Here is a 21,431-nt window from a genome sequence, read left to right on the forward strand (position 1 = left end):
TAGCTTATGCAGGTTACAGAACCCAGTTTTCCTTTGTACAGGATTGGGACCATCCCACCATGTCCCCTTTGACTTCTGTCTTCTGGATATGTTACGTTATAGTCTGCCTTTCATACCTTAAAATACCCTTGTGGTAAGATGTTGTGTGTAGTCTTAGAGCCAGCAATAGAAAGGGGATCAGTTCTCTTCCTCAGAATAAAACATCAATTGGAATATTGAGACCAGACAGGATAATGTGGCTTACTTTGATTTATCATTTTAAAGTGAACAATGTTTTCACCTGTCATTGTGCAAAACAGCCTTGTTCTCCCCCCTATCTTTCTTTTAAGAAGGATTCCCATGCAGATACTTGCTTAGTCATGTAGTTTTCCGGGCAGCCTAGACACGTCTCTACATCTCAATCTTGCTTCGCTTCACAGGGCTCTCTAAGGGACAAATGAACTGTTAAACACACACACTTCCTTTTATAGAAATCATAAATAAGAAGCAGAAATTGGAGAGGGCTTAGCTGCAAGTTGACAGATCCACAAATATGACCTGAGAAATAAGCAGATTAGGAAGTACAGATGTTTCTGGTTGGATTTGAGCTGTCTTGGTTGGCTAGGTAGGGCTTAGGATGTGGAATTGAGATGCACTGATGTATCATACCCAATCTCTGCCTCTTAAGAAACATCCTCAGGTTTTATTTTCGTGGCAATCCAAGTTCTTCTGGGGTTTTTTGCCCTAGAATCAGGCTGGCAGCTCTGTTATTTTTTTGACCTCATGTGCTGGCCTGTACTTTGACCATCTGTCTCTCTCTTCTTTTTGCAGCGTTGTGAAGGAAGAAATCTCAGACGACAATGCAAAGCTTCCCTGTTTCAACGGCCGCGTGGTGTCTTGGGTAAGCTGGATTCTTGACTGGGTTTCTTTTTCCAGGCAGCCGTGTACAGGAGTGGCTTTACCATGTGGGCAGGTTAAGCAGCCGCTTCAAGTGACATATTGGAATCCAATTAGCTGAAGTGCCCCCTCCTCACAGGACCTGTAACTGCAGTGCCTAATTCTCAGGTTTACTGTGCCTGTGTGGCCTCCTCATCTTTGGTTCTCTGGCCTCTACCCACCCAGCACCTTCTCCTTTTCCATTTAAAACTGAGCATGCTCTATTCCACCTTGCCCGACTGGCCACAAAGAAGCAGCAGCAGCAGCCTTGCCTAGGAAAAAGAAAGGCAAACACAGCTTGTCTACTTGCCGGTCAGCTGGCAGGCTGGCATGCTGGTTTGAGCACTTTGTACCACACTGGGCTAGGAGCTCAGCTCAACCATTGGAGAGGAAGGCAGCAGAAGCCTTAAAACTTGGAAGGTGAAAGAATGTGAGAGTTAGCGGCTGTGTGCATGTGCAAGTCTTCCCAGTAATCCTAAGCTGAAGCAATTCCCTGTTCTGTCTTCACTTGCTCTGCTTAGACTTTGGTGTGAGAGGAGCCAGGGCTTTTTATCTCCTCCGCACCCATCCCCACTTTATCCCTTAAAAGGTTTTTGCAAGGTACTTCCTTCCAGTGAATGCCTTAATTTTGCACATGTTCAGTTGAAACCAGGTGGACCACCCCAGAGTAAGGAGGGTTGGGGATCACATTCTAGTCTCTGGAGCACTTCATCAAGCAGGACGCAATCCATAAAACCCATTTTTGGATTCCTTTGGACTCTTAACCCAGTGGGTAAGAACCTAGCAATGTAAAACTTTCTTACGTATGTCTACTCAAAGGTAAGTCCCCTTCTGTTGAGTGGAACATACACTGAAGCAAGGGCGCATGAGATGGCAGCCTTGGCATGAAAGAGGAAGGAAGCAGGGAGAGACTCATTGGCAAGTAGCAACCTCTTCTTTTCCTTCCATGGCTGGATATTGGATAAGCTCCAGTGCATCCTCATGAATTAACTGATTGTTGCTGAAAGTAGATGGGTCTTTGGTATTTAGTCATCAAAACAATTCAGTTGTATGCCACTGATAGAAAAGTTGGGCAAGTTATTGTGTTTGGGGACATGCTTCAATCAATTTGAATTAAAATTAATCAAGACCTTAGTAATATGTAAGTGCAGCATGGTTCAGACCAGTGTTTCCCAAACTTGGGTTTCTAGCTGTTGTTGGACTACAACTCCCATCATCCCTAGCTAGCGGGAATAGTGCTCAGGGATGATGGGAACTGTAGTCCAAAAACAACTGCAGATCCAAGTTTGGGAAACCTTGGTTCAGACAATCGTTCCTCATTTTATAAACCATTAGAAGAAAGGATCCTGGCTAATTTTCCTGGTTCGTTAACCAACACTAACGTAGATAAAAATGCTGAAACTAGGCCTGTACACGTTTTCATAATGGGAAAGATCTCATACCACAGCTAAGCTTCCAGCTCCTTTAAATTCTCTTTCAGTGTTTGCCAGTGGAATGTAAACATCTATCCTAGTTAGGTCTAATGCTAAACTAGCAATCTGCTAAACAAATCAAGACATTCTAAATTAAAACCTCCAAAGTCACAGGCTGCTTGGTAGGTTCAGTAGGAGTAAATGTGTAAAACTGATTTCTGACTGTTGGATACACTGTGAAACTGTGCTGTGTAATGAAGCAGTGTCTTTAGCAGCGTCTTTTTGTATTTATTTTCAGACACATCCAGATATCTTCTGTGAGCTTGCTTCTACAGCAGCCATAGAATGGGCTGGGCTGCCATAGTGTGTTTTGCTTCAGGAAGCAAATGTCTTAGCCCAGTACTGGCTGTGCAAGCCAGATGTCGTCTTCTAATTCCACAGGTCCCAGTGGAGTGTTAGCTCTGTGAGCTTAGAGGCCCGGATTTAGGTTGCTGCTTACGCTAGATTTGGATTCTGAATGCTTTGCCATCGGTTGCCCCTTTTATGACATGAATAATATCAAGACTGCTCTTGTCCCTATGATTTTAAGGAAATCCTGCACAAGTTGTGCCCTACCAGGTTGAGTAGACCTCATGTTTTGGGTGCCTGCCCGAGGCTGGAAAAACCAAGGGGTGGTTTACCACTGAAAGCCCGCAACTCATGACTGGTGCAAGGTGTTGGTTTTATGGGTGACACATTGTGCTGGCCTGTTCTAGGGTGCAACAGTTTGCACGGTCGCTTTACTGTGGAAAAAGTCCTCCTTAGCTTCTCTCTCTGGGCAGTCAGTCACAGAACTGCTGCTGCCATATTAATATTGCCAGTTGCTCCAAAAATTGCTGTGCTGGCTGGTGGTGATGGGAATTGTATTCCAAAACATCTGGAAGGCACCAGTTGGGAAAGGCTGTTGTAAATGGTTGAACTTTAGCAAGGCCTTCTTTGGGGCTCAGTCCTATTCCTGTAATGCAGGGACAGTGATAATGTACGTGTTTATACATCATGCAGAGCCACTGCTACCTCCTTCCGTTGCACTGTGTCACCCACCTCTGGAAGGGGGCCACCCACCCACACGCAGGAGGAATCCAGAGGATGGAAGAGGAGGAGATATATACACACTATGAGCAGACATCTGTCCTCCCTGCTGCCTCGCTACCCCCCCATCCCTACTCCACCACCCTCCATTACAGATTTTGGCCCGTCTTCTCTTTCTCATAGAAACCAGTAGTCCTCATTGACCTGTAACGAAAAATGAATGAGGCTGCAGTAGGAAGATGTTTGATGGGGAGGACAACTTGTCTTGATTATCTGACATTGGTATCAGTTATCACTTACCTGGGATTTGGGAGGGGGTGGAGAGACACCGTATTTCCACAGCATCAGCTGCGTTTCTGTTTGGATAAAAGTTGAGGGGCAGTCAGAAACAGAAACTGAGGTTGGGAAGAAGCAAGTCTCATAGATATAATCGACCAAAAGTTAGTTGCAGCTGACACTTCAGCCCCTTCCCCCTCCCCTCTGATAGATGTCAGTGGCTGCAGTCAGTCGCCATGGGAGACATTGACAGAGCAGCAGCTGGGAAGGTTGGGGCAGCGGAGAGGTGAGGGGCAAAACTTGCCCCCTTTTAGAAATAGATGACCTCAGAAACAGCTATTTGCTGTAGAATATCCTGCTGAACTATATAGATTACCAATTCTTTGTAGCACTCAGTCCTAGAATAGTCATTGTTGTTGTTTAGTCGTTTAGTCGTGTCCAACTCTTCGTGACCCCATGGACCAGAATAGTCATTATTATTCCACAAATATGGCTTCTAGCACACAATCTTGAAAACTTCATTTTGAAGAATAAACGAAGCTTCTAGCCCATTTACCTGCAAATCGGGAAATACTCTAAACCTATTACTGTTTTAACAATCTGTGCTAGACAGTTATAGGACTTTTGAATAGCCAGGTGTGAGATCTCTGCATTTATTTACCTGTCTCTTGGCAAGGTCCTGGCACGCCTCCCCCCACTATCTTCCTTCCAGGGATCATTGCAAAAGATCCCACCTTCTGCAACCCCTGAATATTATCCAATTAGAATAATCAGATTTCCTAACTGGCAGGGTTTATTCCGGGCCCAGAATTTTGAGATTTCAAGGCACAGCCTTTTGGCTTTGTATGCCATCTGTTTCCTAGCAGGACAGCTGGGCCCTTTGAGTGAAGAGTGGCCTCTTCCTTTGTGCATTGTGCCTGTCGCCTCCTGCTCTCATCTCCCCCATGACTGTGGGGTGGGGTGAGGGTGTGTGTGTGTTGCTGGGTCCAGACACTGAGGAGCTATTTCAGGAGTGTGACTCTAATTTTAGGAAGATGGGGTGGGGGAGTTCAGCCAGAGTCCGTCCAGACAGCTCAAGAGGCCAGGGATTAGGCAGGATTGTTCATCCAAGGAATCCTGTCTTCAGGCATGTTGGTAGACGGATTCCCAGCCTGTTGCTCCTGGGAGAAAGAATCCACCAACTTCCTGTAGCTGCCAAGTTGGCTCTCAAGGCTCTTCTCTACATAAAGGTAAAGGTACCCTGACCGTTAGGTCCAGTCGTGGACGACTCTGGGGTTGCGGCGCTCATCTCGCTATATAGGCCGAGGGAGCCGGCGTTTGTCTGCAGACAGCTTTTGGGTCATGTGGCCAGCATGACTAAGCTGCTTCTGGCGAACCAACGCAGCGCACGGAAACGCCGTTTACCTTTCAGCTGGAGCGGTACCTATTTATCTACTTGCACTTTGATGTGCTTTTGAACTGCTAGGTAGGCAGGAGCTGGGACTGAACAACGGGAGCTCACCCCGTCGCAGAAATTCGAACCGCCAACCATAGCGCCACCCGCATCCTTCTTCTCTACACAGGTTTCTTTAAACATATGCATTGATTTTTGCAAAAGGGAGTCACTATTAAGTGGTGGTTTAGTACATTTAGGAAGTACTTAATGCAGGGGAAATGGTTGCAGCAGCACCAACAATTAAAGAACATCAAATACTCAGTGGGCTATCTCTGTATTAATGTCAGTAAACTGTTAGGCACATGGGTGGCGCTGTGGTGTAAACCACTGAGCCTCTTGGGCTTGCTGATCGAAAGGTCGGCAGTTCAAATCCCCATGACAGGGTGAGCTCCCCTTGCTCTGTCCTAGCTCCTGCCAACCTAGCAATTTGAAAGCACACCAGTGCAAGTAGATAAATAGGTACCACTCTGGTGGGAAGGTAAATGGCATTTCTGTGTGCTCTGGCTTCTGTCGTGGTGTCCCGTTGCTCCAGAAGCGGTTTAGTCATGCTGGCTGCATGACCCGGAAAGCTGTCTGTGGATAAATGCCGGCTCCCTTGGCCTGAAAGCAAGATGAGTGCTGCAACCCCATAGTTGCCTTTGACTGGACTTAATTATCTGGGGTGCTTTACTTTTTTTACCTTAGGGTGTCCCCTCCCCATCTTTTGTAGCTTTGTTAGTATTATTATTTTTAGTCTGCAAAGCTGATTTTTAGTCTTCCTCTGAAGCCACTTTTTGCAGGTGCCTCTGTAAGTGCTGTGGTTTGCCCTTTATCCCTGCAGTTAGAAGTTAGATCTTGGCTCCCATCCCAGCTGCATAACCTCAGAGTGACATCCTTATTTCTTATAGTGTCACTAAACAGATGTACGTAACTAGACCAATAGGCTGCTTTGTTATATTGCAATACTTTGAACCTACCCTTCAAATGGAAGAATATTTTTATCTGCCTAGGCTGGCTTACCTTGAGCTTGTTTTCTCCTTTCAGCTGGTGTCTGCTGAGGGGTCTCATTCGGACGCCGGGTCTGTCTGCGCCGACAATCAGCCGGAGCTGCCGCCCTCCATTGAGCGTACTGGAGGGATAGGAGACTCCAGGCCTCCTTCTTTTCAGTAAGTTGTGTGTCTGTGTATGTGTCTAAGGAGCAGCCTTACCTTGAGCAGGGAGAAAGTTGAGTAGTTTCTCTGCAGGAGAATCTGCGTTCAAGGTTCCATTCTCTTCTGGCGAACGGGAAGCTTAGTCTCTGCCTGTTTCAAGCGGCAGGGATAAAAGTTAACACTAGGGAGACCCAATTCCTGAGCATGGTGGCCTCATGCCCAGCCATGTGCCTGTAATGCTCTCAGCATGGGATCTGCAAAGGAAACTGAGACCACTGTTGAACCTACTGGGCTTCTTTCCTCTTTTGACACGTAAACTTGACACAGTGGCTTATGGACGCTGCTCTGACACCCACCCCTGCCGTATGTAGGAGTGTCCATAGCTGAGTGTTAATCCCCAGTAGCTCCTGCTGAAAAGGATCACAGATTGCTGGGAAATACCCTGACCTCGGAAAGACCTTGGAAAGTTGCTCTTGCTCAGAGTAAACAGTAGCAGGCCTGATGAATTGATGCTTGGCCTTGGGGTAAGGTGCCTTCACACACTGCTTTTGCTGTACATGGCTACCTTCACATTGGAAAAGCCTCAGAGCTACCCTAGAGGAATAGGGGCACATTTGCAGTTGCCCCTCACAGCACTCCTACTACCAGAAAACAATTGTATTATTGATGGAGTATGTGAGGTTGGTGCAGCTGGGGAGTGTTTCTTTCTTGTGTCCTTGTTGAAGCGTTCTGACGGTCTGACAGGTAACTTTTATTTTAAAAATTCAGAAACCTCGATCCCCCCCCCACACACATGGGCAGGTTGTTTGACAGCATTTTAACAGGAACGATGGTCCCAGGATCCTGGAAAGAGTCTAGAATAGTGGTAATAGTGAAGCCAGGTAAAGATTCAGAGGCTTCAGAATCATATAGGCCCATTTCACTCATTGGGCAGGGTGCTAAAATATTTACTGGTATTTTAGCTAATAGATTGGCAAATATGTTGCCTGGTATAATCCATGCAGATCAAGTTGGTTTTGTTAAACATAGATATATTGCAGATTCTGTATGTAAGATGCTGAAAGCAGTATAAATTATGGGAAACTGTTGAGGAATCTGTGTGCAATTGCTTAATTAGATGCCCGTGAAGCTGTTGAAGTATTCTGGGGTGTGGGGAGCAAGTGGGATTCTTGGCAGCATCATGTAAGGTCTGTAGGTGCAGCCTGAGCACACTGGGAGCGTTGGCACTCCAGAAAACTGCTGGCGTCCGCCCCTGACCAGAAAAAGTATCTAGTGAAGCCTTTTCTGGAGTGTACTACTTCAAGGAGCCATGTGTTTAGATGTTTTCCTGGCACATGTGAAACTAGCAGGAAGAAGAAGCCTGATCACATTTCTCTTTGATATGCTAGGATTTTTTACATATAGAAAGAAGAGTGTGCATTTGTTTTTTTAAAAAAATAATGATCATACAGGGAATGGCAAATATTCAGGCCCCCATCCTGCCATCTGACATGGTTCAGTCGAGAAAGGATTGCACAGCACACCTTCTGCATGTTTTAAGTTCTGCCCTCAGCCTTTTCTTTTAAGCCTCACACTTCTGTGAGCAAATTTGGAGGAGGTGCTTCTGTGCAGAGTTTTCTACTATATGTGTGTTTTTTGTTTTTTTTCACTCTGCAGCCCCAATACTGGAGGAAGTCGAGAGAACCTGGATAATGAGACGGAGACTGACTCAGTGGTATCGATACAGAGGGAAAGGCCACGCAGGAAAGATGGACCTGAACATGGTGAAGTTTATTTCCTGGAGTTCAACTGGCTATAGTAGTAGTCCCCACCCCACCTCTATCAAAGTCTGCTCTGCAGGCTGTGCCCTTGACTCTGCTGCTGGGTCAGGTTCTTCCCCATCCTTGGGGCCTTGGGAGGTCCACCTTCTCTGCTGCCATCCCAAGCCAACAATTTTTGAAATTCCCTTGCAATTCAGGGCCCCAGCAGTCCTGTACCCACTATGGGCCTGGCTCCTCCATGGACCCAGCTGCCCATCTGACCAAATGGGCAGACTTTAAAACAGAGAAGAAAAAAATGATCTGACAAGTTGTGGGGAGAGGAAGCCTGCTCAAAGATTGCTTGGGACTCAGGAAGGCCTTCCCCTTCCCATACTGCTCCTTCTCACAACGTGAAAACTGGGTTCAGATTTTTAGTTTTCTGCCAATGGAAAGAGTTTGCCAACGAGGGATGCTATGTTGATATAACCCTCTCCCACTCAACCCTGTCAACCTCCTTCAGGGTTGTTGTTCTGTAGGATTTCCTAGTTTGCACAGTGTGTTATGAAGGCACCATTATTTGTAGGCCCCCTTATATTTTCGCTTCCCCATTGCTAGAAAGGCAACTGACGATCCTTTCCCAGGTGGGATATATATTTGTTTGGCTCTCTTCTGAATTGCTCCCCATGGCCGTTGACCCTCTCCTCCTTTTACTCCAGCCCCCAGGGTGAACGGGACAGCCAAGGCAGAACGGCGTCGGGAACTAGGGGGCTATGAAAGCTCCTCCACCCTCATGAGCAGTGAACTTGAAACCACCAGCTTCTTCGACTCAGATGAAGATGATTCTACAAGCAGGTAAAGGGATATTCATGGCTTGGGAGAAAATGACCTGCTATGACTGGAGTCTGGTGAAGGATCCCAAATAAAAACTCCTCAGTTCCTCTTTCCAATCTAACGCTTCTCCCTTGACTCGCCCCCGTCATTTCTTCCTCCAGATTCTAGTCTCCCTGGAACAGTTGCGGAAGCAAAGAACTGATTTGAGTTCCAGAGATTTGGCCTTTCTTCACATTGTGGCAGTCAGCCAGGGTTTGCAAAAATGTGTGGACTTGCCAGGGACCTGACCCTGACTCTCTTGACTGTACATGTAGGAGGCACTTTGTTCAACTGTGCTTGTCTTATTTGCACACACTGCAGTATTTGCCTGTGCATCGTTTTTCTTCTAAAGAACAACCATAGCATCAGTATTAGCCCGGAGTTTGGTAGACTGAGTGCAGGATATCTTTCATCTTCCAATTGCTCACATTGCCAAGCTGATTTAGGAAGTTGTCCCTCTGTCCTGAACATTGTTCTGCCACAGTTAGGAACAGCTGCAACCAGAAACAGACGGTTGAGTGATGTGAACACCTCCCCTGCCCCCAAAATACTCTGTAGGTATGTTTTGTTCACCACCGGCTTTTGTTAGAAAGTCGCCCACCAAACATGTTCCAAGGAGGACAGTGTGTATTCCAGTTCCTCCCCAGTTCCCTTAACACCAGGAACGGGATACGTATGGTCCAGATGTTGTTGGGACTCCCAACGCCTGTCTGCCCCAGCCAGTGGTCACGGAAGATGGGAGTTGTAGTCCAACAACACAGGCTCCCCCTCCCTGCTTTATGCAAGAAGCAATAAATGAAACTTTTTAATTGTTCGCCAGGTTCCCCATGGAGTCATATTTCTTCCACAGTGTAAATTAGTCTTTGCTGAACTGGTGGCCCCCAGGTGTTTTGAATGACAACTTCCATCAGCCACAGCTGTGCTTGCGGAGGCTGATGGGAGTTGTGGTCCAAATCTGAAGGGCAACATGTTGGCAAAGCCTGGTACAGAGTGCCTCTGCAGCATGTGGCCTAGCCTGTTCTAATCTCTTGGAAGACATTTTTGTGGTGTGTCTGTTCATTTGCTGCTTTGTTTTTGTGTGTGCTTGGGGACAAGAAATGGATGGAAGAGGAGGTGCTCTCTTGTGCAAGGGATTGGCCAAGGTGGCTCCCTGATATCTTCTAATTATGTTCCTAGTTACCCGGGGGGGTGGGGGGTGGTTTGCCTCCTTGCTCCCTTTTTCTGTGGTTTTCCTAGTGGCCAGCTTGTGAGCCTTGCCTTTGCCTCCATAACTGTAGGTTCAGCAGCTCAACAGAGCAGAGTAGCGCCTCCCGGCTGATGAGAAGGCACAAGCGACGCAGGCGGAAGCAGAAAGTGCCACGCATTGAACGGGTGAGGTGCCTGGGGAGGGTGTCTGGGAGTAGGGGAAGTGCTGCAAGTGACCTCACGAGTGGTTGGGCACAATTTAAAAATTAAGGAAAAAAGGGAGAGAACCTCTGAGGGCATTGTTACCCCACCCTCTCCACAGGTCTTGTAAGTGGCATGTAGGTTACGTTTTGGGTCTCATCCTCTTCCTTTCTGTTGTAGTCCTCATCCTTCAGCAGCATCACAGATTCTACCATGTCGTTGAACATTATCACAGTTACCCTCAACATGGGTGAGTACAGGTAGTTGCTTGAAGCCATTTGGCCCACATAACCCAGACTGGGATGGCGGGAAGGAAGTGGGCAAACGGATATTTTGCATAAAGCTGGAGGTCAGAAAGGAAGGGTCTTTAGAGGTTTTACAATCCAACAATCAGGTGAATCATGCGTCAAAATAATCAAAGCAAGATTTCTTTACTTTCTGAGCATTGCTCACTGATCCCCATCCCTCTCCAGATGGAATTCCACAAATTCCCTGTGCACCTCCTTCTGTGGCAAAGTGGTTCACATGATCAGGGACGCGTATAAATTTCTTTTTTTAAATCCCTGTTTATAGTAATCTTACGTGTATTACATTAGTGTTATCACTTCCCAACATAGGAATGTTATTTTATCATTATTAAATAAAAGCAGATCTATGCTGTTGCAAGTAGTTGTCCCCACCTTTTTATATAAAAGAGAGAGAAATATCAGAGTAATCCATGCAATAGAAAAAATTATATAATTTAGAATAAATACTGTCACTGTGGTGGAGTTCATTCACTGCTCCAAACCGTAGTTAAAAACAAACCATAGCTTAATGTGAACATGCAGTGTGCTGGTGTATGCTGCTGAAGTGTTTTTGCTCCATTCCTCCTGGAATGGGTTGGCAAGGTTTACCTCGCCTGGGCCGGTTCACTCCAGCGGACATCCCTCTGTTGGCTGGATTGCGGGTGCGCGTGCCTGCGATTTCCGGCGTCTGTGCAGACGCGATTTCCGGCACCACGGAAGCGAGTCCCCACGCTGCGCTGCGCCAGTTTAGCGCAGTGGGCGGCTCAGTTTGGGGGCGGCTTGGGGGCCGGTTAAACAACCCCCGTGGGTTGCTTGTGGCCCATGGGCCTTAGGTTGCGGACTCCTGTCCTAGAACGTTTTATTTGTAGTGTAGTGTAATTGCTGGGGCAATTATCGTGCTCACCCCCCTTCCAAAGGGTCCAATTTTCTCTACTGAATACAATGCAGGTTGTGTTAGTCCTCCTCAAAATATTGTGCCTCAGGTCAGACATCCCTATCTCAGGCCTAATTGCTGAAGAGCAAACTACAGTCGTGCTTTGGATCCCAAACACCTTGCAAGTCGAACGTTTTTGGCTCCTGAATGCTGCAAACCCGGAAGTGAGTGTTCCAGTTTGCGAACGTTCTTTGGAACCCAAACGTCCGACGCAGCTTCCAATTGGCCGCAGGAGCTTCCTGTAGCCAATTTCAAGCTGCGCCTTGGTTTCTGAACGTTTTGGAAGTCGAATAGACTTCTAGAATGGATTTCATTTGACTTCCGAGGTACCACTGTACTGGATTTCTTCTACCATAGACAAAATGTTATTTCATAATGTAATGCTAAATGACCTGTGCCATTTATTTATTTTTTGCTAAGTGCTACATGTTTATATCGTTTTCCATTTGTCCACTGTCTCTAGTATGTGCTACCACACAGGTAATGCCGATCTCTGTGTGTTCCCCTCCTTTCCCCCCTTTTTTCTTTTTTTAAAAAAGCAGTTTCCTTTTTTGCTTACCAATAAAACAAGATGATTTAGATTTGGTCATCCAATCCCCCCCCCCTAAAAAAAACATTTTCAGCCTGTCTCCATTTTCTGTTGTTTAAAAATACCTAACAGGCATTCCTTGTAGCTGGTTAATGGCCTGATTGGATTAATGAAATGCTGTCCATTGGTTGTGTGCTGTTCTGACGGCACAAATACCTCCCCTTCGGGTCCCTTCCAACTCTATGATTCTATGTTTGTACAGAGAAGTACAACTTCCTGGGCATCTCCATCGTCGGGCAGAGCAACGAGCGTGGTGACGGCGGCATCTACATTGGCTCCATCATGAAGGGAGGGGCTGTGGCAGCCGATGGAAGAATTGAGCCCGGAGACATGCTGCTGCAGGTGCTTTTTAATTTTTTTAAAACGTTGAGAGCAAAATGTCCAAGAGGCCTTGGTTTCATGCTATACTCACAATACGCGAAGCTCAATGCGATGCGACGCGCAAAGGGCTGGGGAGGAGCAAAGCAGCTGCAGGTTTCTGTCCAGGAGCCCACACAGTTGAACAGTGAGCCTAGGGTTTGGCTGAGCATGACGTGAGAACCAGGCCTCTTTCTACAGATTCTGTTATCCTGTGATCACTACAGGGATTTGACTTATGGCTCGGTTGGCAGAGCATGAGACTTTTAATCTCAGGGTTGTGGGTTCAAGTCACACATTGGGCAAAAGGGGGTTGGGCTTAGATGATCCTCCTGGTCCCTTCCAACTCTATAATTCTGTGATTCTATACCAGAGAGTGTACTTGCTATCTGTGGAAGGTGGAGTTCACATCTCCGTAGAGACCCAGGACAGAGATAAAATCAGGATGGCTGATTTGGAATGTCTTGTTTGTGTAAATGATGTGGTTCTTATCTCAAGGGAACCCTGGGGCCATGATAAACCCCCTGGGCTGTGTACCTAAGGCTTTGAGAGTTTAAAACCTGCCTGTTACTAGGCAAGAACCGTCAGATCCGGGAAAGAGGCCATAGGTGGGGGGCAGAGCACACACTTTGCATGTACAAGCCCAAAGCACAGTCCATAGCATTTGTTTAAAACCTCTTTAGTCAGCCCTTCACTGACAAGGAGCCCCAGGGCAGAGAACAAAAAAGCAATGAGTATTCCGCAGTACAAACACTAGAGCCGATAATATATCAACGCAACCATACCCCACAAATGCTTGGGTGAAAAATAGGTCTTCAGGTGGTGGCAGAAACTGCTAAGTGAATTCTGTTTCAGATAGAGAGTTTTCTGTCTCAGAGGAATTGGCACCAGGGGACCACCACTGAGATAACTGCATAGCAGATCTCAAATGCCTGCAGCACAGCCGGGAAAGTCTGCCCTGCTGATCTTAATGCAGAGGCAGTTTCATATATATGGGCAGATTTTTCAAGTATTTAGGCCCCATGTTCTGCAGGGCTTCATAAATCACCCCTAGCCCCTTGAATTTTGCCCAAACAGCATATTCTGAGCAAATGGAAATCTTTCAGGGTAGGCGTTCCATGCCCCCAATGGGTTAAGCCACTTAGAAGCCTAGCTGTCACATTCTGCACTCGCTGCAGCTTCTGGATCTTCATCAAGGGTAGCACCTCCCCCCCAGCACATTATAATAGTCCAGCTGGGAAGTCACCACTTCATTGGTCACTGTAATCAGGAACTGCTTTACCTGATGAACCAGCCATAGCTGACAGAAGGTGCTCCATGCTAGCCATCTCATTGTCCAAGGAAAGGGCAACCCCACTTGGAACAGGCCAGCAATCTACTTCTCAGATCTGATAACAGCCCGTGCACAGCTCCTCTGTCTAGTTTGGTTTCAGTTTTGTGACCCTCCTCCAGTCCACCACTGTGTTTAGGTGTTGTTCCAAGACGTGTAAAGCCTCACCTGATTCAGATGGGAAGGAGAAACATGGCTGGGTGCCACTTTGCTCCATGATGCTAAATAGCACGAGGAATACAATGGAACCTTGCAAATCCCCGCAGCACAAAGTGTGCCACAAGGTTGAGCAATAGCTCCCTTCTGAAACTGGCCCTGCAGGTAGTAGTGGAACCGCCAGATCACTGTAGGCTTCCTAACCCACGGAGCTGGTCCAGGAAGATGCCTTGGTCAATGGCATCTAAAGCCACCAAGAGATAAGGAGAAGCAACAGTCACACTCCTGCTGTCGTGCTCCTGATACAGGTCCTCAGTCAGGGGAACCAAGGCTGTTTCAGCCTGAAGCACAGGACTGAACCCAGACTGGAAAGGGTCAAGGCAATCAGTTTCTTAGAAGCCTATCTGATGTGGAGCAGCCACTGCCCTCTCCTAGAAAAGGTGGTGGGGCTGGGAAATACTTCTACCTGATGGCGACCAGATTGAGCCATCTATCCCAGGGGTCAGCAGACTTACTGCACCTCGGGGTGGTGTCTCCAGCGCCAATCGTGCAGTGGGCTGGAGGGCGGGGGAGCGCGTGCCCATATGTGTGTGCACACACGCTATTTCCCGCGCACTTCCGGGTCAGAGGAGCATCGTAAATAGCTTGTGCACATGTGCACGGGCCTCCTCTGACCTGGATGTGCACTGGAAATAACTTGCACATGCGCAAATAACGCTTGCACATGTGCACAAACTATTTCCAGTGCTTCGGAAGTGGGCAGCCGCGCAGTGCAGTGCCGGTAAGAGCGGGCGGCAGCAGTGGGGGTCGCTGTGGGCTGGATAAATGAGTCCCTTAGGCCTTATCCAGCCCGCAGGCCTTAGTTTGGGGATCCCTGATCTATCCCAGTACTGCTGTTGGGCATCTCCACATGTCCATTTAAGATCCATACACTTTTGTGGGGCTCTTACATTTTCATCTTTCTCTGCAGGTAAATGATATCAATTTTGAAAACATGAGCAACGACGACGCTGTGCGAGTGCTGAGGGAGATTGTGCACAAGCCAGGGTAGGTAGCCTTTTCTCCCCCTGCAGCTCCAAGGCAGCTCACTCTCCAAACCTACAACTGTTCTTGGGAGTGTGGGCTTGGTGGCGTCTGGTAATGCAAGGCTGGCGCTCAGTTTCTAGCAGTGCCCCCTGGTGCCCTGCAGAAGATCCGTGGCCATCTTGGACTGCTGACTGTTCCAAGTGAGCCTAGAGGACAGTTAAGTCCCGCAGATCAGCAAAAATAAAAATTTTCAAGGAAAGATAGCCCAAGGCTTACAGGTTCATTGTGTGTGAGCAAAAGACAAAGATAGTGGCACCAGCCTTCATCTATTCTAGTTGCTGCATTTGGGTTTGGTGGCAGTGGAATTCTGTTTAGGCAAAAGGACAGCCTTTCTGGCCCCTGACGCTTTGTTTTCCCCTTTCTATTATATTATGTTATTTACTTTGATATAGCAGAAAGAGGAAAACAAAGTGTCAGGGGGCCAGTGTTCAAAGCAAGTGAGAGCTTCTCACATGTTTCCCTGTCTTGTTCCATCATAATGCCCCAGTACTGAGCTTTAGGGATGTAAAACTCACCCACTCAGTTTATAGGGGAAGATTTATTCTTGTTTCTTCTGCATGTCTAGATGTGTGTATGTGGGTGGCTTTTCTGCGAACTGAGCTGACCAGATCTGGTAGCAGTGACAGCCATTATGTTTCTCTTCCAGGCCCATCACTCTGACTGTTGCCAAGTGCTGGGATCCCAGCCCCAGGGGCTGCTTCTCGCTACCCAGGAGTAAGTGGTTTTTGCTTCATTTCTTGGTTTGCTTAGTAGTGTGCATGAGGACTGGTGTTCTATAGAACCAACAGTTAATAACGTGCCCCACCCCAATATTGCCTTGTTGCAGGATGCAAGCGGCCAAGGGAGTTGCATGTTTGAATGCTCCTTTACTGGGACGGAGTGGGGGCTCCTTGTACCCAGAAAAACAGCGTATGGGAGAGAAAGCTAGGCCCTTCACCCTGCTAGTTTTACTACACACAGGGAGATTTTACATACGTGAGACCCAGTGTGGTCTAGCGGTTAGAGTGCTGGACTGGGATTTGCGGGGCCGGGGTTCAAATCCCCACTCAGCCATGAAGCACCCTGGGAGACCTGGGGTGCCAGTCACACTGTGTCTCAGCCTAACTTACAGCACATGGTTGTTGGGAGGGCAAAACGGGGGGGGGGGGGGAGAAGCATGTTTGCCACCTTGAGTACCTTGGAGAAAGGTGGCATAAAAATGTAACAACAAATAAATATTTTGTAGGCGTGATCCCTCACCTGCATCAATAATAATAATAATGATGCTGATGATGTATTACTTATACACAACCCATCTGGCTATCTTGGAAACACCTGACTGCTTCTTTCTGTTGAATGTATAAATCGGCCCTAAGGGTGCGATGGAGGTTTCGAACCCTTTTTTCTGGCCCTCTGTGCTGCGCTCTCTCTATCTGCCTCTCTCCCTCCCCTCTCCATCACCCCATGCCTAATCAGTCCCCTATTCCACATCACACCCAAGACAAGCTACCAAGTTAGCAGGCCAATTCCCTGCATGCAGCCCATGCCCCGCATACCGCCCCCCTGCCCCCTGCCTGGCTCTGCCTAGGAGGAGCTCCCCCCCCCGCACCCCTCATGTTGATCCTCCCTTTCTTCTTTCTCCCCCAGTTGCTCCCCAGCGGATCTGGGCTGGGCCAGACTCTCCATGCTCCGATCCGGGTGAGTCCCGGCTGACGCTGGGGGAGGACAGGGTTTGCTCCGAGGTGGCAGGTTTGGCGAGAGGGGATGACTCTTGAGGAGGGCCCTCCTCACGCGCCCTGTGTGTTCCCTTTAGGTGAGCCCATCAGGCCCATTGACCCAGCAGCCTGGGTTTCCCACACCGCAGCGATGACCGGCACCTACCCAGCGTACGGTATGAGCCCATCCATGAGCACAATCACTTCCACCAGCTCCTCCATCACCAGCTCCATCCCAGAAACCGAACGTAAGTCCTCGTGCCTGTGTGTCCCCCACCCCTGCTCGGCTTCTGGTCACCTGCACGCCGTAACCTGATAGGAGCAATACATGCACAGGGGCAAAACCCAGATTTGAGGCTTGGAAAGAGGATGGTTTCCCTCAATAGATCTTGAGCTGCATGGAAAGAGGTGTTTGCTCCATCTTTTGCTAAAGCAACAGGGATGCTTTTAGAAGCTAAATATTTTAAACCAAAGATTGGAGGATGAGCAGGATGAGGGACCTCTGTGAGGCTAGGTGAAACAGAAGGCCACAGATTTCTTCACTTAGTTGCTTCTTCTAGGATAATGAGCAGTTCCTGTTTGTTTGTGTTCGGTGGGAGAATCAAGAGGGTTGCAAAAAGGAGGGAGGAGAACCCTGAGAACTTTACAGGCCATCTATTTTTATTTATTGTATGTATTGGTAGCATTTTTACATCCATGCCTCAAAGCGACTTACACGGTGAAAATAAAAATAACAAAAGACATCACATAAACAAGTACCAGTGTGCAGCGATTTTTCTGGTGGAGCAATATCCTTCTCAGCGAAGCAGCGTTGACTTAATTGCTTGAGATAAATGGCTATGTTTGGGGCTTAAACACTGCAGAGTCGCTTGTAAATGGATTGAAGTTAAGCAGTCGCCAGCTGAAAACCCTGAACAGTCCCAGAACAACTTCAGGGAACATGGGTTATTCAGGTGGACGCAGTGCTGGCTTCCTGTTAGGCAAATGGTGAGGAAGTTGGAAGATGTGATGCTGAGCACAGGAGAACTTACCCTCTCTTCCAAAAGGGAGCTCAAGAGAGGAAAGGTGGATGTGTTAGGAATTGTGCAGCAAAGAGGTGCGTTTGGGACAGCTGGCCTCTGAGTGGGTTTTGGCCAGAGGCTATGAAGTTGGCCCGTTGAAAAGACTGGCAAGGCCTGGTGCTGCAGCGTTACTGAAACTAAGCAGATGTGTACCTGATCAGGTGTTTAAGCTGCTCTGAGCTTTCTTAAAAAAGCTGTTGTTGAAGGATAAAACAGTCTGGGTAGTAATGGAGGTTGCGTGCCAGGGACTGGCAGGGCTCTGCAGAGCAGATGGAAGGTGTAGCAGGCCGGAAGCTGACCTGGGGGAAGAGGGTCATGATTTATGGGGTTTTGTGCCTCCTGCGAGGCAGCAGCCAGAGATGGGGGAGGAAGGACAGGATGTGCTAGGAGAGGAGGGAGATGTGGTGTCTGAATACCCTCCCCACTGTCTCCCAGGACTAGGGGCAGCTTGAAGAGGCAGGCACAGCTACAACTTCCGTGTCGAAGGACTCACAGGCTGTCAGATGAGGGTACTTAAGTTTGGGGCGGCCACCCATTGCGCCAGCAGTCCAGCTCGGAGCATAAACCCGGGGAGGTGCGCTGGCTGCCTAGTCACCAGAAGTGTGTGTGTGTGTGTTTAGTGCACCTCTGGGGCAACTGTAAGTTTGTGCTTTGTCAGTAAGGGATTAAACCACTGGCCATTTGTCCTGCTTGGGCTGCGTGTGCTCAGGGCATTGTGGTAAGACTGCAGTTGACTGTTTCTAGGAAAAAGGCAAAGAACAGCTAAGTATGAGGCCTGCTGTTGTCTTTTTTTGCACCTTCAGTGGTTCTTAGGGAGAATCCTGACCCAAGAAGGATTGCAGAAGCTTAGGGTGTGCCTGTGATGTATTGTTCCCTTGCCCTACCCTCCTGTGTGTGGCACCTTCATGTGCTCCTCTGCCTTTCCATCCCCTCTCATCTCTGCCTCCCTTCCCTCCGTCCGACCCGCAGGTCTCGATGACTTTCACCTGTCCATCCACAGCGACATGGCCACGATTGTCAAAGCCATGGCTTCGCCAGAGTCGGGCTTGGAGGTGCGCGACCGCATGTGGCTGAAGATCACCATCCCCAATGCCTTCATTGGTAAGACGCAGGCCCTCCATAGGGCAAATGGGTGAAGGGCCACGGGAGAACCACTTGCTGTTTGCCTCTCCCAAGCAGATAACGGTCCCAAGCCCCTATTTGAGATAAGCGATGGGAGCTTCATAAGGAGGACAGGTTAGATGTGTATCAGAGGGAAAACATACTAACCTGTTTGCAAGAGAAGTGTCTCTTAAAAACAGGATTATACATGGCATCTGCTGCAGAATTGGATTCCTTAGAGTCTCAGCTTTCACTCTCTAGCCCTCAAGATCAGCAGAACAAAGAGGATACTTAGCATTTACACAGTGCACTTAAGTGTTTTATGTGTCCTGTAAGATGGGTCTTACTATGCCTGTTTCAGAAGTGGGGCTGGGGTGTCCTTGAGGCTTAGAGCATAATAGCTTGCCTGAATTGAGTTCAGGGGTGAGAATTGAGTTCAGGGGTCAGAAACGTCTGTGCCACTGTGCTGCACCAGATCGAGCACAGAGGTTGGCAAGATGTTATTGAGCATGTCAGGAGGAGCATCTAGGTACAGTGTGACTCCATCATGACATCATCTTCTTTACAGCCCAGTAAGCTGGACTAAGGCAGCAAAAGAAGGCTGGAGCCAGCTTCCCTCCAAGCACCTTCCTCTCCTCAGAGCAGAACAGGGTGCTGTCTGCTTCCATCCTTGCTGAGTCCCTCTTTGCTGCTGTCTCTTGGCAGGATCCGATGTGGTAGATTGGCTCTACCACCATGTCGAAGGCTTCACAGACAGGCGAGAATCCCGCAAGTATGCCAGCAACCTCCTGAAGGCCGGTTACATCCGACACACTGTCAACAAGATCACGTTCTCGGAGCAGTGCTACTACATCTTTGGCGACCTCTGCGGCAGTAAGACTCCTTCTTTGCACTGTGCAGGGGGTGGGGGAGCAAGAACAGGTAGTGGGTGGTTCTGGCAGGCTCTCAACGTGGCCATCTGTTTCCTGGGAGAGCAGAAGTAGGAGAGCCCTCAAAGCAAGTCCATGTGGCTTTACAGAATCATAGAACTGTAGAGTTGGAAGGGAACCCGAGCTCCTCTAGTCCAGCCCGCTACAATGCGGGAATCACAGCTGAAGAATCCACAACAGATAGTCACCCAAACTCTGCTTTAAAATAAGGGAAGGCAATTTTCACCATATGTGGTGGTCTTGCGAGGTTATTAGGAAGTTTTGGGAAGCCATTTATAATGAATTAAAAAAAAATCTTCAAATATACCTTCACAAAAAAACCCAAGGCCTTCCTTCTAGGGATAATTGGAGAAGAGATCAAAAAGGAAGACCAAACTCTCTTCCAATATGCAACAGTGGCTGCCAGAACATTAATAGCACAAAATTGGAAAACTTCAAAAATCCCAACTATTAATGAGTGGCAAGTTAAACTATTTGATTATATAGAATTGGCAAAAATGACACAGAAAATAAGAAACCAAAAAGACACAAAGTTTAATAATGAATGGAATAAATTTATGACATACATTGAAACAGACGTAAAAAACTTAAAAATCACAGTAGGCTCGATATAACGCTTGCGACGTAAAGAGTTCTATGAAAATGAAACTGCAGATAGAAAATCCATTGCAGCACATTCCGAAGCCGAGACGAAGGGAAGTCATTCAATGTTGTGTGATCTAGTTAGTTGTTATATGTTACTGTAAGTTTAATTTGTTAGGGTTATGTGATGTTTCTTTTTTTTTCGTTGTTTGTCTCTCTTTTTCTTCTTTTTTGGTGTTTGGTTTGTCTTTTCTGTTGCCTAAATGTTTGGTGTTGTATAATGAATTGAAATCAATAATAATAAAAAAAGAACAAACTGCTTTAAAATCTGCAGTGAAGGAGAGTCCACCACCTCCCGAGGGAGTCTGCTCCACTGTCAAAACAGCTCTTATCATCAGAAAGTTCTTCCTACAGTTCAGTTGGAGTCTCCTTTATTGCTGAACCTGGCATTGTCCTTTCCCCTTTGTCCTGTATTTTGGAGTCAGACTAGTCACCTCTCTGTGGGGATCTTTAGCTTTCAATCAAAAACTCCCCACCAGGAGATAAGCATCCTTCCATGCCGCTCTTTCCCTCTTTGCACTACAACCTGAATTTCATAGGTAAGAAATGAGGATAAGCTCACTTATGCCCTTGCTCCTGGTGTAACCGTTGCCCTTTCTCTGTCCCTATTTCACAGACATGGCCAGCCTGTCCTTGCATGACCACGATGGGTCCAGCGGCGCCTCCGATCAGGACACATTGGCTCCTTTGCCTCACCCAGGAGCTGCCCCATGGCCCATGGCCTTCCCCTACCAGTACCCGCCACCCCATCCATACAACCCCCACCCTGGATTTCCTGACCCAGGCTACAGCTATGGAGGCGGAAGCGCGGGCAGCCAGCACAGCGAAGGTAAATGTGAGCCGTGTGGGACATGGGCGGAATTCCTCCCATGGCATAAAGATCGTATCACATGCAAGCACTTGGCTTGTTAAGTCTGAACAGCTGGGCTTCCTTTTGAGGAGCAACCTCGCTTCTGCCCAGAGATAAATGGGCCAAGTGGGTTGGGGAGGGGGGATTCGTTCCTTTGGATTGCAGGTGTTTGCTAGGGTCAAGT

At 47.8% G+C, this 21,431-nt stretch overlaps 1 protein-coding gene across 3 annotated transcripts in view; it reads left to right on the top strand.

Moving 5' to 3' along the window:
* Positions 1 to 21,431, top strand: part of DVL3 (dishevelled segment polarity protein 3) — a 53,735-nt gene that overhangs the window by 26,961 nt on the left and 5,343 nt on the right. For 2 of the 3 annotated variants that reach the window (XM_083442106.1, XM_083442105.1), the window contains exons 2-14: positions 811 to 880; positions 6,130 to 6,251; positions 7,893 to 7,999; positions 8,692 to 8,827; positions 10,123 to 10,216; positions 10,412 to 10,481; positions 12,244 to 12,383; positions 14,855 to 14,931; positions 15,617 to 15,684; positions 16,763 to 16,912; positions 18,695 to 18,826; positions 19,532 to 19,699; positions 21,014 to 21,226. In XM_083442106.1, coding sequence (XP_083298232.1) covers positions 811 to 880; positions 6,130 to 6,251; positions 7,893 to 7,999; positions 8,692 to 8,827; positions 10,123 to 10,216; positions 10,412 to 10,481; positions 12,244 to 12,383; positions 14,855 to 14,931; positions 15,617 to 15,684; positions 16,763 to 16,912; positions 18,695 to 18,826; positions 19,532 to 19,699; positions 21,014 to 21,226 — 1,547 coding nt within the window. Of the gene's footprint in view, positions 1 to 810; positions 881 to 6,129; positions 6,252 to 7,892; positions 8,000 to 8,691; positions 8,828 to 10,122; positions 10,217 to 10,411; positions 10,482 to 12,243; positions 12,384 to 14,854; positions 14,932 to 15,616; positions 15,685 to 16,596; positions 16,648 to 16,762; positions 16,913 to 18,694; positions 18,827 to 19,531; positions 19,700 to 21,013; positions 21,227 to 21,431 lie in introns of all 3 variants that reach the window. The other variant, XM_083442104.1, reaches the window with a different exon arrangement.

The sequence above is a fragment of the Podarcis tiliguerta genome (assembly GCF_965153285.1).
Source record: "Podarcis tiliguerta genome assembly, chromosome: 5".
Classification (NCBI taxonomy): domain Eukaryota; kingdom Metazoa; phylum Chordata; class Lepidosauria; order Squamata; family Lacertidae; genus Podarcis; species Podarcis tiliguerta.